The sequence below is a fragment of the Rhopilema esculentum genome, chromosome 18 (assembly GCF_057945365.1).
Source record: "Rhopilema esculentum isolate cy_ngs chromosome 18, ASM5794536v1, whole genome shotgun sequence".
In the NCBI taxonomy this organism is placed as follows: domain Eukaryota; kingdom Metazoa; phylum Cnidaria; class Scyphozoa; order Rhizostomeae; family Rhizostomatidae; genus Rhopilema; species Rhopilema esculentum.
The window spans coordinates 4,352,964-4,373,400 of record NC_142832.1 but is presented as its reverse complement, the minus strand read 5'-3'; the positions used below and the strand labels follow the sequence as shown (position 1 = coordinate 4,373,400).

The 20,437-nt window shown below is 36.4% G+C and overlaps 1 protein-coding gene across 7 annotated transcripts in view; it reads left to right on the top strand.

Annotated features, from left to right (window-relative positions):
* The window catches only part of LOC135696792 (uncharacterized), a 48,422-nt gene extending 36,993 nt beyond the window's left edge, over positions 1-11,429 (top strand). For 5 of the 7 annotated variants that reach the window (XM_089113828.1, XM_089113827.1, XM_089113824.1 and 2 more), the window contains 8 exons: positions 227-3,682; positions 4,103-4,135; positions 4,639-4,919; positions 5,820-5,982; positions 6,784-6,930; positions 7,542-8,648; positions 9,199-9,285; positions 10,125-11,429. In XM_089113828.1, coding sequence (XP_088969954.1) covers positions 227-3,682; positions 4,103-4,135; positions 4,639-4,919; positions 5,820-5,982; positions 6,784-6,930; positions 7,542-8,648; positions 9,199-9,285; positions 10,125-10,264 — 5,414 coding nt within the window. In that variant the 3' untranslated portion in view covers positions 10,265-11,429. The remainder of the gene's footprint in view (positions 1-226; positions 3,683-4,102; positions 4,136-4,638; positions 4,920-5,819; positions 5,983-6,783; positions 6,931-7,541; positions 8,649-9,198; positions 9,286-10,124) is intronic. The other 2 variants (XM_089113822.1, XM_089113823.1) reach the window with 2 other exon arrangements.
* The last annotated feature ends 9,008 nt before the right edge of the window (positions 11,430-20,437 follow it).

The following is a 20,437-nucleotide window of genomic DNA, read 5'->3' as shown; positions in this document are numbered from 1 at the left end:
GAAAGTCCGAACGTCGAGACTAATGCCATGCTTTTTATATTTTATGGAATTGTTTTTCTTTTTGAGTTTTGTATTTCTGATTGTGCTCCTTCCGTATTTTACTTCGCTTTCTGCTAAAAGCCCTCATTATTTCTTGGCTCAAATTATGGTGTTGGAAAGCTAACCAAGTTAACCTACCTTTGATGTCAATTAAGTCTTAAATATCTATGTTATTATTGAAATTTAGTTCAAGCTGCTGGAGAACTCGCAAACGCTGCTGAAGGTTTGAGCAAAGCTGTAAACGGTATAAGTAATGCAGTTGGAGCGATATCAAATGGTGCAAATGGCGGTGTTCAACCAGGTGGTTTGGCTGGATCTGGGACAACTGGAGGTACAAGTATTGGCACCAATCCAAGTGGCAGTGTTAATGCTGCTGCCTCTGGCCCCCATCCTGCAGCACTAGGTGGTGCTCTCACGGGAATAGCACAGGAAATGACTGGTATACAGCCAACTGTAGGACAAGCAACTCAGCCCGCCCCAACTGTGACACAGCCATCTGTGACTGATGGTGGACAGCAGCCTGCAGGTCAGACAGGAGATGGCGGTGCAGGTTCTCCAGGTGGTGTCGATGGGACTGGAGGTGTTGATGGAGCTGGTCAACCTGGAGCCTCTGGTCAACCTGGAGCCTCTGGTCAACCTGGAGCCTCTGGTCAACCTGGAGCCTCTGGTCAACCTGGAGCCTCTGGTCAACCTGGAGGAGCTGGTCAACCTGGAGGAGCTGGTCAGCCTGGCAGTACTGGTGGAACCGGAGGCACAGGTGGCGCAAATGCCGGTGCCAATGCCCCAGGAGCAAATGGTCAGCAAGGTGGTGGACAGCAAGGAAGCACTGAAGGTGGCGATGATCAGGCTGCAAATACCCAAGCTGCAGTAACTGATGCCAATGCCAACCGTGCAGGTGAAATGGCAGGTAAGCAACCTATACCCGAGTTAAAGAAGCTGGCAGATATGGGACAGGCTTTAGGCTTTGGAAGTTTACCGGGTACTGGCACACCAACAGCTATGATTGATAAGCTTCTTGCAATGGCTGATGCCTTAGGCCTTGATGGTACTGCAGGGCAACTGGGACAAAAAGTGCTGACGAGCAAGAAACCTGCTCGTTTTGGGCCCGGTGAAGATGGTAAAACACAGCTTCTGAATGGCCTGGAGAACACCGGATTAACTGCTGGAGTTGACGGGAAAACACCAGAAGTTGTTGGATCAAAGCTCGTCCCTGAAGTTGCCGGAACACCAGGCTTTGAAACTGGTGCTGGTGGAAAAGGTGGTAAAGGTTTAGCTGGCACAGTTGAAGGTGGCTCTCTAGATGCAAACGTTGCTGTCACGAATGCGAAAGGTGGCACACAAGCTGCCTTCAAAGTTGGCCCAAATGGAGAGTTGGGCGGTGCAGGTGCTGCAGCTGGAGGAAAAGCTGGAAAGGCAGGGAAAGGAGGAAAAGGTGGAAAAGGACAAAATATCGCTCAAGGCGGTCCTTTGGGAGCTGCTGGTGGTGGTGCTGCTGGAGCTGTAGCTTCTGGAAGTGGTGGTGCAGGTGGAAAGGCTGGAGGAAAGGGACAAGATGCTTATGCAAGTATTGGGTCTCCTGCCCAACCTAATGGAGAAGGTGATGATAAGAGTGGAGGAGGTGGAGGTGGAGCTGGAGCTGGAAGTGGCATGGGTGCTGGGGGTACAGCGGGTGTAACAGATGGAATTTCATCGTCAACAGATGTTGAAAATAGTCTTTCAAGTGCTTTCAGCGGCCTTGGTGTGCCAGAAAAGCCTGCGAATGGTATAGCAACTTACCTAGCTGCAGCCATGGGTGCAGGGAGTGGTTCTCTTGCCGCAGCTGGAGGCAGTGTTAACAGTTTCAATGGAGGTGCAGGTGGGGAAGCTGGAAATGTTGGAGGGTTCCGTTTTGCAGGTGACAAGAAGCTTGCCGCTCAGCAGGCAGGGCTTGCATCTAAGCTTGCGAAATCTGTAGCTGATATCGGAGGCTCTGGAGCTGCTGCATCTGCAGGAATTGCCAGTTTGAGTAATTTTCTCAAAACAAATATTGACACTGATCCTAAAAAGGTTCAAGGAAAACTTGGTGACGCTTTAGATAAAGTAGGTGGGCCAGGAACAACAGTGGGACTTACTGCCCTTGCTGCTGCCATGAAGGCAAAAGACAGCTTGCAAAGCTCAGCTGCTTTGGTCGGAAACTTAATTCTCAGTCTGGGTGAGCAAGGCGAGCAATTAGGAACAGCGGCGTTAGCTGCATTTGCTGCTGGCCTGGGAGGTGTTGGGTCAGAGGCTCTATCTGGTAAATCATCAGGAAGTATTTTGGATGCAGGGAAGGTAAGAGGAAGTATCAGTGATGGGAATGGAGGAGGTGCAATGGTAGATGCTAGAAATGCAGCACTGACGGGCCAGTATAGCCTTGCAAATACAGGAGCGAACATTGAAGAGATAGCTGAAGCATTGAATTCTGTTGAAGGAATTGGAGGATCTTCGTCAAGACAGTCTAGCATAGCAGGTGCATTTGGCTTCAGAGGGTCTCATTTCGGAAACAGTGACGGGCTTTCTGCTGCATTGAATGCTGCTGCAGCTGGAGGAGGCCTTGCTGGCGGAGTTTCAGGAGGATTAGCTGGGGCAGGCGGTATTGGAGGTGGCGCTGGTGGTGTTGGCGGTGGTGCTGGCGGTGGTGCTGCTGGTGGTGCTGTTGGTGCTGCAGGTGGTGCTGGTGGTAGTGCTGGTGGTGGTGCTGGTGGTGGTGCAACAGGCTCAATGGCCATGCCCACCGGTGGAGAAGTTGAGGTTCACCCTTCTAGTACAGATAGCGAATACACTGGTCGAGGTCCCGTTGGCTCAAGGGCGCAAGGAGGATTTATGGATGTCAATCCAGCAGGAGGTGCTGGTAACATGGTGACGAACGTTGCCGCTGGAGCTGGCTTGGCTGCTTCTGGTGCTGTTAGTGGTGCGGCTGCAGCAGGTGGTGGTGGTGGAGCTGCTGGAGGTGGAGGAGTAGGTGGAGTAGGAGGTGCAGGGGCTGGTGGCAAAGGTGGAGCATCGGGTGCTATAGGGGCATTGATAAATGGAGGAGCTGGAGGTGCTGGTGGTGGCATAGGTGGGGCAGTTGGGGCAGGAATCGGTGGGGCTGGTGGTGCTGCAGGTGGAGGAATCGGTGGAGCTGCTGGGGGTGGTATTGGAGGCGTTGCTGGGGCAGCTGCAGCCGGTGCTGCATTAGGAGCAGCCGCTGGAGGAGGCATTGGTGGTGCAGGTGGTGGAGCAGGAGGAGGATTATCAGGGGCTGCAGGTGCAGCTGCAAATGGTGCTGCTGGTGGGGGTGGTGCTGGTGGCGCAGGCTGGGGTGCAGGTGGGGGTGCAGGCGGGGGTGCTGGAGGTATTAGTGGAGCAGCTGGAGCATCAGCTTCAGGAGGAGCTGGTGGTGGAGCTGGCGGAGGTGGCGGTGGAGGTGGAGGCGGAGGTGGAGGCGGAGGATCTAGTGGTGGTGGCAATGGCGCAGGAGGGTTATCAGGAGTTACCAGTGCTGGAATGGCGTCTGCTGGCGGCACAGCAGATGTCGCTCAAGGCGTTGCCTCTGGACTTGTCAGTTCAAATTCGAATTCCGGCGTAGGCCAGTCTAGTAGTGGTGGCAGCTCCTCACAGAATTCTGCAAGCTCAAGAAAATGTGAGTCATAGTATGAATAAGTTTACCTGTCGGAAATGATAAACTACCCAGTCTAGCTCTTGCTTCAATATGATTTCTAGTTTTGTATTGTGATTCTGGCTGGACTCTGTGATAGGTAACCTCTTTGGCTTGTCACACGACATGAAAGCTGTACTCTGACGTCAAGATAGCTGGATAATTAATACTCTCTGTAATTGTTTTTCAACCAGAGGTTTCTGAGTCAGGCTTAGAGGTTATCTCTAAGAATACCCCCTCTCCTTTTCTAGCCCCCCTCTCCATTTTGCTTCTAATACAGCCCATTCAATACGCCTCCTCCCTCTGTATGAATATTTGATTCTAGTTTACTTACGTGCCACCAGTTTGTTTTAACCTATCATAGCTTTCCACCATATGATTCTGATTTTGCAAATTTTTGCATAGGCTACATCAACTGCAAAGCCCAAACAAGAGCCGGTAAGTTTTTTCGACTTTGCATCATTTGGAAAAACAGTTGTCTTTCAAGAGCTCGCAAACATAATTAACTCATTTGTGAGTTGTATAAACCCTCAAGAAACTTCGTTTACTAGACTACAGTAACCATTATATGTATAAATGTTTTTAAGGTGAATTATGCTCAATTAATATTTTTCATATGTTAAATTTTTATCGATATCAATTAATCTCCTGTTTGTAAAAATCAAATATTAAAGACAACACAAAGAGGCCCAAGGTCAAAGAAAATGAGCTTTGCGTTGAATTTGAAAAACCATAGGGTTACGGCACTCTACTGGGCTGCTTAAAAATGCATTTTAAAAAGATTTTTCCTCAGAGAACTTTAATGTCGCATATTCTTAGCACAATTTCTTTTCTTTATTTATACATTTTTGCCTATATGATATGAGATATGAGATGTAAAGAAAATAATTAATCTGCTCATTTTTACAACTTTATGATATATGCAATGATGTATCTTTCAGCCAAAAGTGTTTTTGTGGAGCTGTCTTCAACTGATACGAAAGCGTCCATAAGAGTTAATGGAAAAGACCATAGCAAAGATGACCGTGGCTTTAATGTTGTGATACTGGACTACACAACAGGAGATGTCCAAGCTTCCGAAAGCTTTAATACACAGTCTGACGGAGGCTCAGCCAAAGCAATGGCAAACTTCATTAACTCATTAAAGCCAGCTACCATTGTTTTGATTGCAACACGTGGCAACGCTGATGTTGATTTGAATGATGATGCATACAGCGCGTTGGTGAGTTTTTCGATCTTTTAGGAACCTTAGGCTATCTTGAATGACCATCTTGATGTAATATACCGCAGGCTTTGTTTATATGGTTAGTCGATTTATGAACGGCAAAACTTTTGAAAAATACGTGGGACCAGACTGGGGCCTGTGGGGTGCCGTCCTTCTGGGTGTTTTAGGGTGGTGGGGATCTGGATGCATTCATCTTAGCGGTAATTAAAAGCACGACTCTTAGGAAAGGCAGTATTTTAGGTTTTATATCAAGTAGCAATTTAAAACTCTTACACTTTTGTAGTAGCTGATAGGGCATCGTGCCTAAATATTTACATGATATGAAATGAAATATTTATATCATGTGATATAATATCCTCGAATTTCCCCCTGGAGAGTAAACTAACCTAGAGCTTTGTCCACTAACAGTACCCTTTCCTTTTCAGAAGTTTAAAATTGTAACTGTCTGCTAAACATTGACTGTAATGCATGCATCTTAAAGATTTAATATAAAATATTAAGATAAATTATACATATACAAAGGCAGAACTGTTGATTTGGTGTTTTTATTAAGTTTATAGAAATAAAAACAGATCTTTGACTTGAATTTCATTCAATTTCAAGCCATGACTTGAAAGTCATAATTTTTTTGCTCTGATTCTGGGATGCACAAGATGTATATAGGCTTCTTTAAAGGGAAATTCTTGTCTGATACAGTGGTGCCATCATTTGATGCTTGAGTTTGCACTTGTTTATAGAATGTTACAACAAAGAAAGCTTCATTCCTACCTCTTTCACTCAATGTTACTGTGTTGAGGAATTTTAAAAACATTTTCGTTATTGTTACAACATTCTTAGTGATAGATCACTGACAATTGTTTTTTTCTCTTTTTTCATCTTTTCTTTTTGTGTTTTCAGGATTCATGTGGTGCTCATATGCTTAAGAAAGATGGCCTAGCTCATGGCGCAAAATATGTTTTTGTCGGGTTGAAAGGAAAGGGACGAGAAACCGAACCAGAGTGGACCAGAGAAGTTGTTGCTGAGAAAAAGGGAGAATCTGCTTTACTTGGAATGCCAATTGGTGAGAGTTGAATCTTAACATTTGGTTTCACGTTTTTAAGCAATCATATTCCTCAAATACGTTCTTTATTTGTGCAAAACTGATGTTAATTGCTGTAGAAGGTAATGAATTGGTTTATTTCATAATTCAACCGTTGGATTCTAGAACGAATACTTGACTTTAAAGCATGTCTAATGTCTTTATGTACAAATGTATAATTTTCGAAAAAGTAAACTCACTTTGTAATCTTTGTAACCACTGAATTCTAGAAAGAAAGATTGTCTTTAAAGCATTTATAATATGGTAAAGCATAAAAATTTTTTGGTGGTAAAAAAAAGTTAAAAATTGACAAAAAGCAATTCGCTTGCGCTTCTGGTTGGTTTATCTCGATCTACAAATGGATAAATATATTTCCTAGCCCTGTTTTTTCAGTCTATGCTCTAACTTTCTTTACTCAAAAGAGTGCCAGACGAAAATCTCAATTATGTTTCAAACTGTTTGCTTTTTCAAACGTTTTTTGTTGTTTTTATGTTTCAATTTGCTGTTATGGAAAAACTCATTTTTTAACATATTTTTGTACATCATCATCAGGTACCATGACCCTCCAACTATCCCAAAATCTGAGTTTTGGTTTGTTGTCATGGTCATAGATAAAACTAAGGGGCTAATAGTAGAGATGGGCCCCCAGAACCACCTCTACGGTGTTTTTAAAGGGACACCATCCCTCTTTCCAGGAGCTCTTCCTCCCGAAGCCGTTGACCCCTGGAGTCGTAGTTTTTGTACATTTGTGTTTAATTAGAGTACCTCTTACATTAATTCCAGATGTTGGACTGTCTCTTATCAAAGACCCAAAGTCCTTTTGTAGTCAAATTTGTGATGATAGTAGTGGTGTATTGGATGTACCAAGCAGTTTCAAACTGTCATCAGCTTATGAAGATATTGGATCAAACAGTGCTAATCCAAACCCAGGTGATTACTCATCTTGATTTACTCTTTCGATAATAGAGACTATCGTGCCTCGTTTGTGATATTTGCCTCCTTTCTGATCAGAGCCCAGAAAACATGTTGGTCAAGTGGTCAACGACTGTGGCTAACGAAGGAAACTACAGTGCCACACAATAACCCCGCCTTATTTTCATTGTTTCTGAGAGGCAGATCTTCATGCTTTGGGAAGTTTATGATAAGCATGATAGCATCAATAGTGACAGAAACAAAACTATTAAACTGCAAACTATTAAAGAAATGTATTTTTAAGATTTAATAAAACACAATTTTATGTCCAATGGACTTAGTAATATGGTACATAGCTAATACCCGTTGTCAAAATTCTACGTAAGAAATTCACTTTGCCATCACATGAACTGAATATTGCCTATGTTAGAGATTTGCTTCATATTCATTCATAATTATTCGACTTTACTCAGACTGAGATTGGCCGACAGAAAAACTTCCCTTCTTTCCAATATGAAATATGTAATGATATGAATCAGCAATTTTCCTTTTTCCAAGTATGAACTAGCCAGCATCAGTCTGCTTTATAAGAAAACATTTTGTGCTTATTATGTTTATTGTAATCCTAGGCTTGTCAATGGCTCTTAAAAGAACGAAACAAACCTCAAAAGAGCAGACGGGACTCAAGCGGGAGAAGAGTGCAAAAACATTGCTTGATTTCTTCAAAGACAACAACCAAAGCCTTGATGACGTCAGTGGCGGAGTACAAGAGGAGAACAGTGACGATGAAGTGATAAAAGAGGTTGCTCAGACAGAGAAGACAGGGTCTGACGAACAGCAGAAGACTGATGTGGGGTCGATAGAAACTGGAAAGCAACGAGGCATGACCGATGACGATTTGCTCAATGCTACATTGAAAGATTATGAATCTTTGGTATTGGACGCAAAGAAACAGGGGCAAATGCCTGAAAATGCAAATGGCGTGGAAGGACTGAACTTGGCCAGCGAGCACGGACAGGGTAGTATTTTTAGTGGGCTGAGTACAGGAGTTGGCGTGCGAGAGGGCGCTGCGATCGTACCGGCCATGCGGCAAGGGGATAGCAAGCAATTTGTGCCTTTGTCCCATGAAAATAGACATGATCTGCAAGTTCTTACTGAAATACGCGAGCTTATCAAAAGTGCCAGTTCAAATCTTCACAGACCGACTATTGATTATATGACTAAATACAGAGGACTCGAGCAACGACATCGAACTGGGCTAGGGGAAAACCGCGTGAATGACGCGGCAATGAAACCTGTGATATACAATGAAGAATTCCCAGTGCAGACATCGAACGTTCTACCGTGGCCTACAGAGCAGACAAGCTCTTCTTTGGTGCATGATAGAGAATCATCAGACAAAGATGAGGATAGCAAGTCTGTTTCAATGCTAGATAAAGAGGAGGATAGTGCTAAAGAGCCAGATCCGTCCACAAGACCGACAAAGTCTTCAACTGTAAGACCTTCAAAACTGAAATTGTTGTTGACACCCTCAACAAGACGAAAGAGCAAAGGGAAGACAAGTAGAAAAGCCACTGTTAAGAATCTAGGACAAAACAGTGGTAGCATTTTGCAAACCCTAATGCGAAAAATGGAAAGCATTCGAGAAAGAGTTGACGAAGGAGCGAGTGAGACAAGCTCTGTCTCTGGTGGAGTTTCTCTTGGGGCAGTCTTTCAAGGAGCTCCACCCAAAAAAGGTATGCCAATCCTTTGCCCTTAATTCATAGTTTGTCATTTCTAAAGCAGCTGTTTTTGAAATAACTGATTTTTTGACAAATTTTCTTTTTAAATGTTAACATAATTCATATTTAAAAATGTTTATAAAAACGTAAAAGATTTCCTAAACATGAAATTATTCATGCAGAGAAAGAAGTTTGAGTCTAGGAGATGGGACCCTTTAGGTGGGACCCTATTTGAAGATTCTCTAGGGAAAAGACCCTAAAAGGAGAAACCCTAGTAGGAGCACTTTTACCCTGGGGATACAAGATAGGCCTTTAAGTGGACACGCGTTGAGCTCTGTTTTGTCTTTACATTTGCAACTTTTCTCACATTTCTATACAGCAATATAAAAAGGCTTTTACCGCCAATTTCTCACAAAGAGATATAGAAGAAAAAAGTTTGATTATTCAAGATTTCAAAAGTTTAAAAGCGCTTCAAATAAAGCACCTTTTTGAAAAGCCAACTTGTAATTGCTGTTACTGTGACAGAATAAGATCGAGTGACAATTTTCGAACATTTTTATTACAGTTGAAAAACCGAAAGCACGTCACAAAATTAACAAATTCTCCGAAAAAAGTTATAGCGAAATTGGGGACTACCTGTACTCAAGATCAGGTTAGTATAAACGATCTTGATTGATTCTTTCTGTACACTGAAACAAAGTTTGAAGACGAAATTTGAAACTTTTTATTAACAGCAACACTCATATGTTGCACTATGTCCCAACCCATATTTAATCTTGAAGTTTTCGAATATCGAAGACTTGAAAGAATCAAACTACTTGGTAGCTGACAATAAATTTTTTCCCCATCTTTCGTTTGTGCCTTGCTGTTAATGTGCCCCTTAGAACCAATTGCCTCATTATGTGCCTCATAATGAGAATGTGCCTCATTATGAGTCATCTTTCTTCCTCAGCCTTTGCTGAATTTATTTTGTAACTGAAGGAGCCTCTCTATATGTATTCATACTGAAATTTTATCCAATCCAGAGGGGGAAATGTCAATTTTTTAAGCTGGATCCTAACCAATTTTTTTTAAAAAAATTTAACATTTTCGCTTCATTTTTCTACTATCAGCCATAACATTGTGTGTGTTATTCTCTGATTTCGACGAACTCTACCTTGCTAGGTAAATTGGTTCATTACCGATGATCAAATGACACTTTAACGTGTTGCATCTACTTTTCCATACCAATAATTGCTTCGACTTGACCGACACCCTTTTTTAGAAGAACTAAATAATTTTTACCGTGGCTCGACGCTCTTTCTTTTAAGGCAATTTGACGCTCGAATGATCTTAATATTGCTCTTATTTTAACATTGGTTTTTCCACAAATGCAAACAATAAATTTTTTCTAAGAACACTAAATATCAGTTCTACATTGAATGAAAACATCTGAATTCTATCATTCCTTGAAACATGTTAAGTAAATATGTTATCCTTATTTTTTTACAGGTCAGCCTAGGCCTATAGCGAATGTGCAAGGTGCAGTGAAGAAGAAGCAAAGTACAGTCTCTAATAAGCACGAAATTCCAGGAAAAAAGCATTCATTTCGAAGAAATTCTTCATTAAAACATAATAAGAGGACACTGTAACACTTGCATGTTTTTATAGTACTCTGTACTATATATATATTAGGTCCAAAATACTAGTGAGTTGTGCAGCATCCATATGCGTTAAGAGCACTTCTCCAGTCAACTGAGATTTTATAGATTTTCTGACTGGTGTTAACTCATAACACTGTAGGTTAACAAAATGTGCAGTGTCATCATTAGCTGCTCGAGAAGACGACTGACGAAGAAACCATCTTAGTCTGACTGCTCAAGGGATATTGTATACAAACTGTAGCTCCTTGCAAATATGAGGCTTTACACATTGTTGAGAATACGTTTTATGGTATCCAACTGTGCTTTACCTTGCTAACTTTAGAAGACTGCATTCTATGAGATAGATTATGGCAATGTTGTATCTAATATGGTACTGTAAAAACTACCTTTGTGAACATTGAATTATAGCTAGATAGCCAGACTGGGGACCTTACCAACAAAAGGGGATATTACAAACGGAATTGTTAAGATCTGTAAACAAATCTCGAATCCATTTTTCGTAGTAATGTTTTAGAAGCTGTTCCTACCAATCGTTATCATTCACGTCCTTTTCTATCTTCTATAAAAAACCCAATTTTTTAAAAACACTGTTTTAGTTCCTGCTCTTGCCTACCCCCCCCCCCCAGGATCCCCTTTAAAAAAATTTGGACTCGTTCCCAGATTTAAATCTGTGAGGCTAGCTATCTATTTGTATATCCATATATAATTGAACATCCCTTATGAGTTACGATAAATCTATTGACAGTTACGTCGCGGAGCGTATTTAGTACATAGATGACGTCATGATTTTTATCCATTGACAAAGTAATTGCAAAATTAAATCTTTATCATCTAATTAAGCAATTAAATGCTTTATTTAGTGTATCATAGCTCTACCTATTTTCTAGATACATTTTGTACATTTTTTCGTGTAAATTTATCATTCATCGGAAATAAAGACTGTTTCTTCGTGATCTCTTTAGATTGAGATGAAGAATCTCTGTATTATTTTACATCCAGTAATTTATTGTGAATAGGGCCATAACTTTTGTCAAAGGTCGCTAATGTTCGTGCAGGCTACATAAATGCCAATTTTTGTTAAAAGAACAGTTTTTTGTCAAGGGGAATCAGTTGTTGAGCAAGAATCGTCTTTAAGCATACCTAGTAAACTCAATGGTCTAGAAATGATTTCTTTATCATATTTTTTATACATGAAAACGTTTCTTAAAACATAGAAGATTTGGCAAGCATAAAATCATTCATGTGAAGAGAGTAGTTTGAGCTTGGGGAATGAGACACTAGAGGGGAGGCCCTAGGGGGGAGATATTCTAGGGGAACGGTCACTAGAGGCAGGAGCCCTGGTAGAAGGAATAACTCTAGGCAGACAAGTTTGGCATAATCATTCAGATTTGGATTATTTATCTCTTGTGTAAGGTAAAAGATCCAAAAAATAACTTTATACTGAAAATTAATGGCAAACAGAAGAAATTGTCCTACGAAAGCTCAAGAAATCATGAAAGGTAGCTTTATTTTATTTAACTACAGATTTCATTTTTCGATTCTTTAGAAGAAAAAGGGAAAGGAAATCAAACCTTATTTCTGACAATTGCCAGAATATCATGCTGAACTATGGTACAACATTATTTCTGGGATTTTAGTTCCTTTTGCAGCAATAAAACCTGAAGTTCTTCTCTTCTTTACTTTATTTACGTTAAAATTTATTCTTTAAACCTCTTCTGTTAAATGAAGGACATTTTATTGTTTTGGGTTTTTAGCTATAGGTTTTAGGCCCCAAAACAACTCTAAACTTACAAAAATAGTTAATGGCATTGCAACTTTAGCTGCGATATGGACTCATGGGCAGAAGATCTTTCCCAATCAAGTTATTTCATTTTGCCTTTGTTTTAAATAAATTAAGAAGAAAAAAAAACAGTAATTCATTAGCAAAACTCTAGACCAAATGATTTAAACAAGACGAACTAAGTCTACCTGTTTTGGACACTAGCTATGTAGCAAATTTGATTCACATTTTATGTCATTTGGAACGGATCTGGCCAGAAAAGCTACAAAATTGTTTTTTTGAAAGATTGGTTCAACGTTTAAATCATTCTCCCCTAAGTGCATTCAAAATCATTTTGACTTTGTGTGGGGGAATTGTTAGACAACAAAGCATCAACCTATTGATTCTGATGGGTGACTTTCCGTTCAAATCCCTACAGACATCCATCACGCATTTTGCTTTTGGAGCAGGATGCACGAAGTCTCGAAGGAATAGTGTGGTATAAAAGCTTTTTCCCGCCAAATATTCTCCCTTTGCTCGTTGAGATCATTTTGCAAGACGACTTTGTGTAACACGCTTTACAACAAAGTTTTAGGCCACCAGGTTCGTTAGCAACTTGTGATTTCAAATATTCTTCAAATTCTAAGATCTGGTCTATCGCTATGCGTCCAGGTATCAATCTAACTGTTTATTTTCCTTTATTTAGAAACCAAGCAACCCTTCCGAAAGAAAATGGCGAGGCAGTACAAAAAGGACGGCGCTTTCTCGAAGGCCTAATGTAGGTCGCCATTTTGATTCATCGATACTGTTTATCCTTTATACTTATTTCGTGTAAAAGACGCTATCTATAGATAATTCTTGCATTATTCAATTATTCTACAAATGTTTACCAAGTTGAAATATATGATAATTCATTCCATTTTAGTTCTAATATTTTCTACTAAAATTATTAAATCTTGATGAGAATTTTTGGTCTTTCCTTTTGGAGACTATTTTCTAAATTCAATGAAAAACGAAGAAAATTGCATAGAATGTTTTTAAAAAGGAAGAATTTTCAAAAATGTTTCCTTCAAAGGTTGATAAAATGTTTTGACGAAAACATCAGCACATTGTTGGAATTGATTGTAATATACAGGTCTATAAACTTGATTTTTTCAATTTATAGGTTATTAAATCTTGAGAATTTAGTCAGAAAACTTATGACGCATATGTTTAAAAACATTTTGTTCCTAAGAGAGTGACTTGAAGCAAAACTTTTTTCAGCGATTTGACAATCTGTTCCAATATTCTATTGGTTGGTAAAGAATATGCATCATACCAATATTTAACTTAAAGATTATTTTCATCATATGCTTTAAAGGTTATTTTTAATAATGACTTATCATTTCATTGAAACTTTTTTTTCTTCAGAAAAGAGCGTGAAATTTTGCTGACGCTGCAAACAGCCTCCTTTTCAAGACAAACGTTATATCAAATGCAAGTACCAATTTCTATCCTTTCATTTCTTTCTTCGTCTTAAAACTTTGAAATGCAAATTAAGTGAATGAATATATTCCATATCATATGAATATATTGATTATTAAGAATGAATTTTCTAAGTGGATATTTAAGCTGCATAATGTTTACAATCTGCTTGCAGTAAATGTTAGAGCTTTGATTACAAAGAATGATCTTGATATGGCATAGATGCTGAAAAGTTTCTGATTCAAAAGATTCTACAAGAAATACTTCCTGACATAAAAACAGAATTTTTTGCATTGAAATGTTTCAAACGCCAACAAATCAAGGCATGGTAATATAATAATGTGCTTCTTCTCAAGTAAAAATCACCTTAAAAATCAATAATGCAAGTAAATGCAGTTTTATATTATTTTTTTAAAAAGAGCTATGGTATTTGCAACACTTTGGTTAAAGAAAAATTTTAAATAATTTTTTGTTCAAAACTACCGTCAACAAATTTTCCACCGTAATTTTTGATTTTTAAAATTCTTTGAAAAAATTTACTGCTGAAAAAGTAAGCTGAAAAAAATTCCACCTGCATATTTGACAACATTAGAGATTCGGTCTTTCTATCTTATTTTTACCTTTATGGCTAATGTATGTCTATCTGAAAATTGATCATTAGGTTGTACCCTCAGAAAACAAAAAGCATGAAGTTTCGTTTTTCTATTCACAGTTATCGTTGTCATCGAAAAGAAACTCTTTTCTGTAATTTTGATAATTCAAACTTGTCATTTTTGTTAATCTATTAAGAACGTTTTCAAAAATCTATTTTTGCGTTCTTGTTGCAATCATTATAAACATAAATATAGAAGTATAAAATTTTCATTCGAATCTTTTATAGATAAATCTTCGAACTAATATATCCATATTTTCGCCTGCCTAATACCCGCTGAAATGTCATATGTCCAAAAATTTATATGAACTGAAAATGTTTTGAAAATGCGCCAAAAATCAATATAGAATCTTTAATGAAGAATAGAGTAAAAACTCTTTAGCTTTTATTTGTTGGATATGTTTTCATGTGGTTGTCTGGGATTTAGAGATTGGTTGGTTTTGGATAATGGTTGGTTTGTGGTGCTGTTTGGGTCTTTGATGGTGGTGGAAGGATATGCGAGAACATTTCCAGCAAACAAGGGCTAAGAATTTTTACTTCTTTCTAGACATTATAGGTCTATATTGATTCACAGCAGTTTTTCTCATAATTTATCTCTTTGAAAACGCTTATTTCATATTAGCAATGCAGTTTCGAAAATGAAAACTTCAATTTTACCATTAAAATTAATTTATACACCGGACAATGTAACCAAACATCGTAAGAATGATGGCGCAATAGTTTTAACAGTTCCAAGTAAATTCCAAGTAAAATGTTTTATATTTTTTCAAAGTATTTGATATAGACGTTGAAAGTCCCAAAAAGGATATTTACACCGCATTTTTCTACATGCATTAACAATTTGGTGCACAACTTTGTGAAAATGTTTCATAAGTTTTCAATAATTTAAGGCGACCAAAGTATGATTTTTCCTAATTGTGAACAAAGAATATTTTTGAAAAACTCAAATTTTAGCAATTGCCAGCTTTCAGTACTTATTTAAAACTGCATGCAATACCAATTCAAACACAAGCATTTTTGCTACATATCAAACACTTTTTCCAATGGTCTAGAAATTTTTGTTTTTATGAAAATGCTATCATGTTTCAAATTTTCTGTAGAAATAATTGTCAACAAGTTTTTAGAAGATAGAATGATTAGGCTGTAGCATGAAAAGAGAATAGTTGCCAGCAATTCTATAAGAATTTATGTAAAACTTGAAATAATTTGGAATAATTTAACTTGAGCAATTAAATAAGGGTACATTAAGAGCAATCAATTAAGAGCAGATCAATGTGACAAGGACGTACCAAATAGCATCGGAAATAATTTTCACACAACATTTTTAATTTGATCTCATGCAACTTGGCTTTTCAAGCCAGCTATTTTGGCTTTTGAACCGTTTAACTAATTCTTAACTAAAAAGTTTTTAGATTATTATCTGGCAACCGCTTAACTAATTCTGTTGATTCTTTGGCTTGTGAGAAAAAGATAATTAATATAATACAAAAAAGCCTTAGCCATTATTCAAATCCAGAATTTATGCATTTTGTTGAAAAATTGAATTGATATATTTAGCCCTTTATTTGAGTAAACATTTAAGATTTTTTATTCTTTAATTTTCTTTTTTTCCTTTCTAGGTTTGGTTTGTGCATAAATGTTTTGTCTGTTTATACAAACATTTTATTTTTTTCCCTTTTCTCTTAACTTAACTAAAGTAATTAACTTATTTCTCTTCAAGAACTTTCGTTACAGTTGCAAATGTCTTCAATAACTGCAGATATCCCAATTCAAAAATTAGGTGAGTATTTGTTTCTTCCTGAAATTTTTGGTTTTCTACTCTTGAAAGCATGTTGCTTTAAGAAACTGCAAATTCAAGAAACTGTTTAAAACTATTGTTGAAAGCATGCGATCCAAAAAATTTCTTACCGTTGCTGATAAAAATAAGCAATATGAAATATTCAATTCAAGCAATATTTTTATTTTTTTATTATTTTGCAGCTGATCAATGTTCCTTGTTCTTTTTAGGATGCAGATTTACCTCATAATGAGAAGACAGCACATATTAAAATCCAAAAGTATGAGACTAGGTAAAGATTCTAAAAGTTAAGTTACGTAAGTAAAATACGGCTGTTGTTACATTGTTGTTATTTTGTAAAATATAAATGTCTTTGCACTTATTTATAAGGGCTGCCCCCCCCCCCCCTAAACAAGAAGTTGTATCTCGGTCCGGAACAAAAGGAAAAGATTATCATTTTACATGATGACTTTTGCTCAAATAGGTTGTTTAAATATCGAACAATATCTTGCGAGACTGAGAGAACATTTTTAAGGATTAGCAGAAATAGCAATACCAAGGCTTGATGAATAGTGATATAGCGATTAATACTAAGTTTTTTCTATAAATATTTCTAAATGCTATTTTTTAGATTTAATATTGTGTCATTTATTTTCGTTTCTTTGCCGGCTTGCTATTGTGAATTTTGCATATGATAGACTCTTCACGCAATTGCTTTGTGTTTTTCTAACACAGCACTTCAATAGTCCTTTTTCAAATGTTTTTCCCTAATTTAGCCAACAACCTTATTACATATCAACAAAGATTTTACGACACTTGGCAATCAAGTTTCTCCATCACCATCTTCATCAGTTTTCTCCAATTATCAAGTATTTAATATGAGTAGCAGTAAGGAACGTTTTGTTTCTAACATTTTATATTATTTTTATTGCTTTTTTCAGATTTATGCAAAATTCATGCTAGATAATTAAACTTCAGGTATGCAAAGTTCATGTGTTGTTAAAAAGTCTTCGTTGAAAGTAAATTAAAGACTTTTAAGCATTGTAGCATCTTTGTTCTTTCAGTCATTTTTTTTATCATAATAGCATAGAAAATGAAAAAGCGCAAACAATTCATAGCCATTTTGATCTTTCTTTAGAATAACAAGATTGCTTTTATTCAGTCTTTCTCGTGAGTGAAAACTTGATGTCGTCAAATTTTTGATACTTTGTTCTTTTTACTTCTAGGTCTGGTTTGTAAGTCAGCAGCAGTTTTTCGTTTTTCTGGATATTCTTTTTCTAAATATTTTGAAAATAATTTACTTGTTTTTCTTGGAGTCATTTTTTTACAGCTTTTGATTTCTTCAATATCTGCTGCTGCTCTAGCATAAATATTTGGTGAGTTTTCTCCTAAATTTTTTGTTTTCCGACTTTCCTTTCTGTTCTCTGGAAGCCTTTTATTTAAGAAACTGCAAACTCAGATATAAATCCAAGATTTAATTTCAAGGGTAAAAATTTGCAATTCACAGACATATTACCATTTACAAATAGAAATTTCCATTTTACAATATTCAATATGACCTGTTTTATTATTTCTATATTGTTTTGTATCTTATAGATTTTCTTTGCACTTTTTAGGTTGCAGATTTGTAAAATAATGAGAACATGGAGTGCATTCGAATCTTGAAGATTGAGATTAGGTATAGACTCTTTAACACTCACATTGTTACGTCTCAATTTTCATATACTATAAATCGAAAAAGGGTATGATTCTCTATTTAAGCCCACAATTTGTTGACATGCGGGTTTAATTGAATAGCAAATTCTATATTTTGAGGTTGAATTGTTAGATTTTTTTGGAGATTGAATTTCAAAGAATAGAAACAAATAACGATATTGGGCCTGATAAATAGCGATAAGCATCGCTTTTACAAATAATTCTAACCGTTACTTTTTGGATTTGATTTTTTCTCAGTTATTTATGCTCAACTTTTTGTTTTTTGACGTAAACATTATCACTGATTGATTCTTCAAAATAATAGCTATATATCTTTAAAACAGAGCACTTTAACATTGTTCTTTAAAGCTTCAATTTTTCCTTATTGTAATTTCTCACACTTGACATCTTAATTTTATGACACTTGACAATCTAGCTTGCTCAAACAAGAATATGAGTCATCAGAGTAAATTATCTGAGTAGCATTTAGGACCTGTTCATTTTTAACTTTTGATATAATTTCTTTTGCTTTCTTTAGATTACTTTGAATTCAAAAGAAAACAAAATTATGCAGAAAATAGGCTATTTCAGGTATGCAGAGCTCATATATTTTGAAAAGACTACATTTAAAGAAACCGAAAATAAAGATTTTTAAGCGTTGTAGAACTTTGTGTTCTTTTCTTGCCATTTTTTCTTGATTTATGATATCACAGAGAACCAAAAAAATGCATTAATCGATACTTTTCAACCTTTTTAAAATAATAATGAAAATTCAGTCCTTCTCGTGAGTAAAAATTTAAATATTTTCCAGTTTTTAATATGTTGTTCTTTCTCTTTCTAGGTCTGGTTTTTAAATCATCATTTTTTGTTTTTCTGGATATTTATCTTATCCTTTTATTCTTTTGAAAATCATTTACTTGCTTCTTTTCGAGACATTGCCTTACAGCTGTTGATTTTCACAATGTCTGCTTCTCCTCCAGTGAAAATAATTGGTGAGTTTTTCCCTAAATGTTTTGTTTTCTTCTCTTGAAAGCTTGTTTTTTAAGAGACTGCAAATTCAGCTTTATTTAAAAGTGTAAACCTCTTGTTAGAAGCATGCAATTCACAGATATATTGCATTTTCTAATAGAAATTATCATGATAAAATATTCAATATAAGCAATTTCATTATTACTATATTACTTTCGTTGTACATTTTAGGGTGCAGATTAACACAATAGTGTGAAGACATTATACAGTCTAAAAGTACGAGACAAGGTATGGTCTCATAACGATTTTCTTGTTAAAAATTACGTTTGAAACATTAAAATGCAACAAAGAGCATGGCTGTCCTTTTAAGACTATGATTTATTGATATAAATATTTATTAAATATCAAATAATATCATTTGATTATTTCAATTAAAAAATTTTAAAGATTAGAAAAAATAGCGAAACTAAGGCCTGATAAGTAGTGACATAACGAAGAAAACTCAGTTGTGTCTACAAAGTTTATTACTGATGGTCCATGGCTTTTTTACTTATTATTTAGATGCCTAATTCAAAGCATTTAAACGGTCTTCTTTTAAGCTTTAACTTTTTTCTCATTTGGCCAGCGACATTATAATTTATCAACCGAGTTTTGATGACGCTTGACAATGAAATTTTCTTTAAAGATGAAGCAGTGCTAATTTTTATGGAAGATCGAAATTATTAATGTCAGTAGCAATAAGAAGCTTTATGTTTCTACAAACAATTTGTATTACTTTTTAGACTTGTCGAAACTCAAAGGACACAATTCATTCATAAAACATTCAATTTCAGGTAGGCAAGACTCAATTTTTTTTAAAGCGTATGTTGAAAATAACTCAAGTTATAGGTTTTGTAGCATTTCAGAAGTTTGGTTGTATTTTTCTGAAGTTGAAGTTGATTTAATTTGATTCATGAAAAAAACGATATACAGAAGTGCAATTTTTATTCCTGTTTGCTCAGACAACTGAATTTCTGCTTCTATGATGCAAATACTTTTTTCACTTCAATCTTATTTCTTTTTTTTCTAGGTCGAGAATTTTTTCCTGGAGTCCGTAAATTTTTTCTTGCGAAGATTTTTACTCTTTTTTGAAACAGTAATCACATATTTGATGCATTGTTAGGGTTTTAGGTTTACAGCTTCCCAGCATGAAAGATTGCTGGAAACTTGAATGTGAAAATTTGGTGAGTTTTGTTGAAAAAAATTTTTTCACCAACATGAAAGTGTAACTCTAATTTTAATGGGAAGATTTTTTCACCTTTTTGAAATTTAAGAGCTTGATGTTAGCCTTATGTGTTTTGCACTATTCTCTTAATAAATTCCTTTTGAAGAAAAAAGAAGAAAGTAGAAAACAATATTAGATGCTCGTTGAGATTTGCAGTTAAATCATTAAGTTAAATTCTGACTTTAAATTGTTTTGCTTAATATTATTTCGAGCTCATTTTCTTTTTCTTGCAAAACCTGGTCCTTTAAAATCTTCCGTTCAGAAAGTTTTTTAGCATCTGCACCCCTTATTTACCAGCATTTTAAAGTCGTCTAAAATATTTTGGCGTTTTATTTCAACAGTACTGGATGATTCTGTCGTAAACTGTAGTTTTCAAATGGCAAATTTGGTAAGTTTTTTTGCAGTTAAAAATACTTTTTTAGCAAATCACAACATTCTGTTTTATGAGCATCTTTAAACCCAGTTGCTAACTAACCTTTCTAAAGCCAAGACGTCATGTTTTCGGAGAAATGGCTAAAATAACCCTGTCTTTTGTGTTAAGGAACCTTTTTCTCAATATTTATGCATTATTTTTAGTGTTT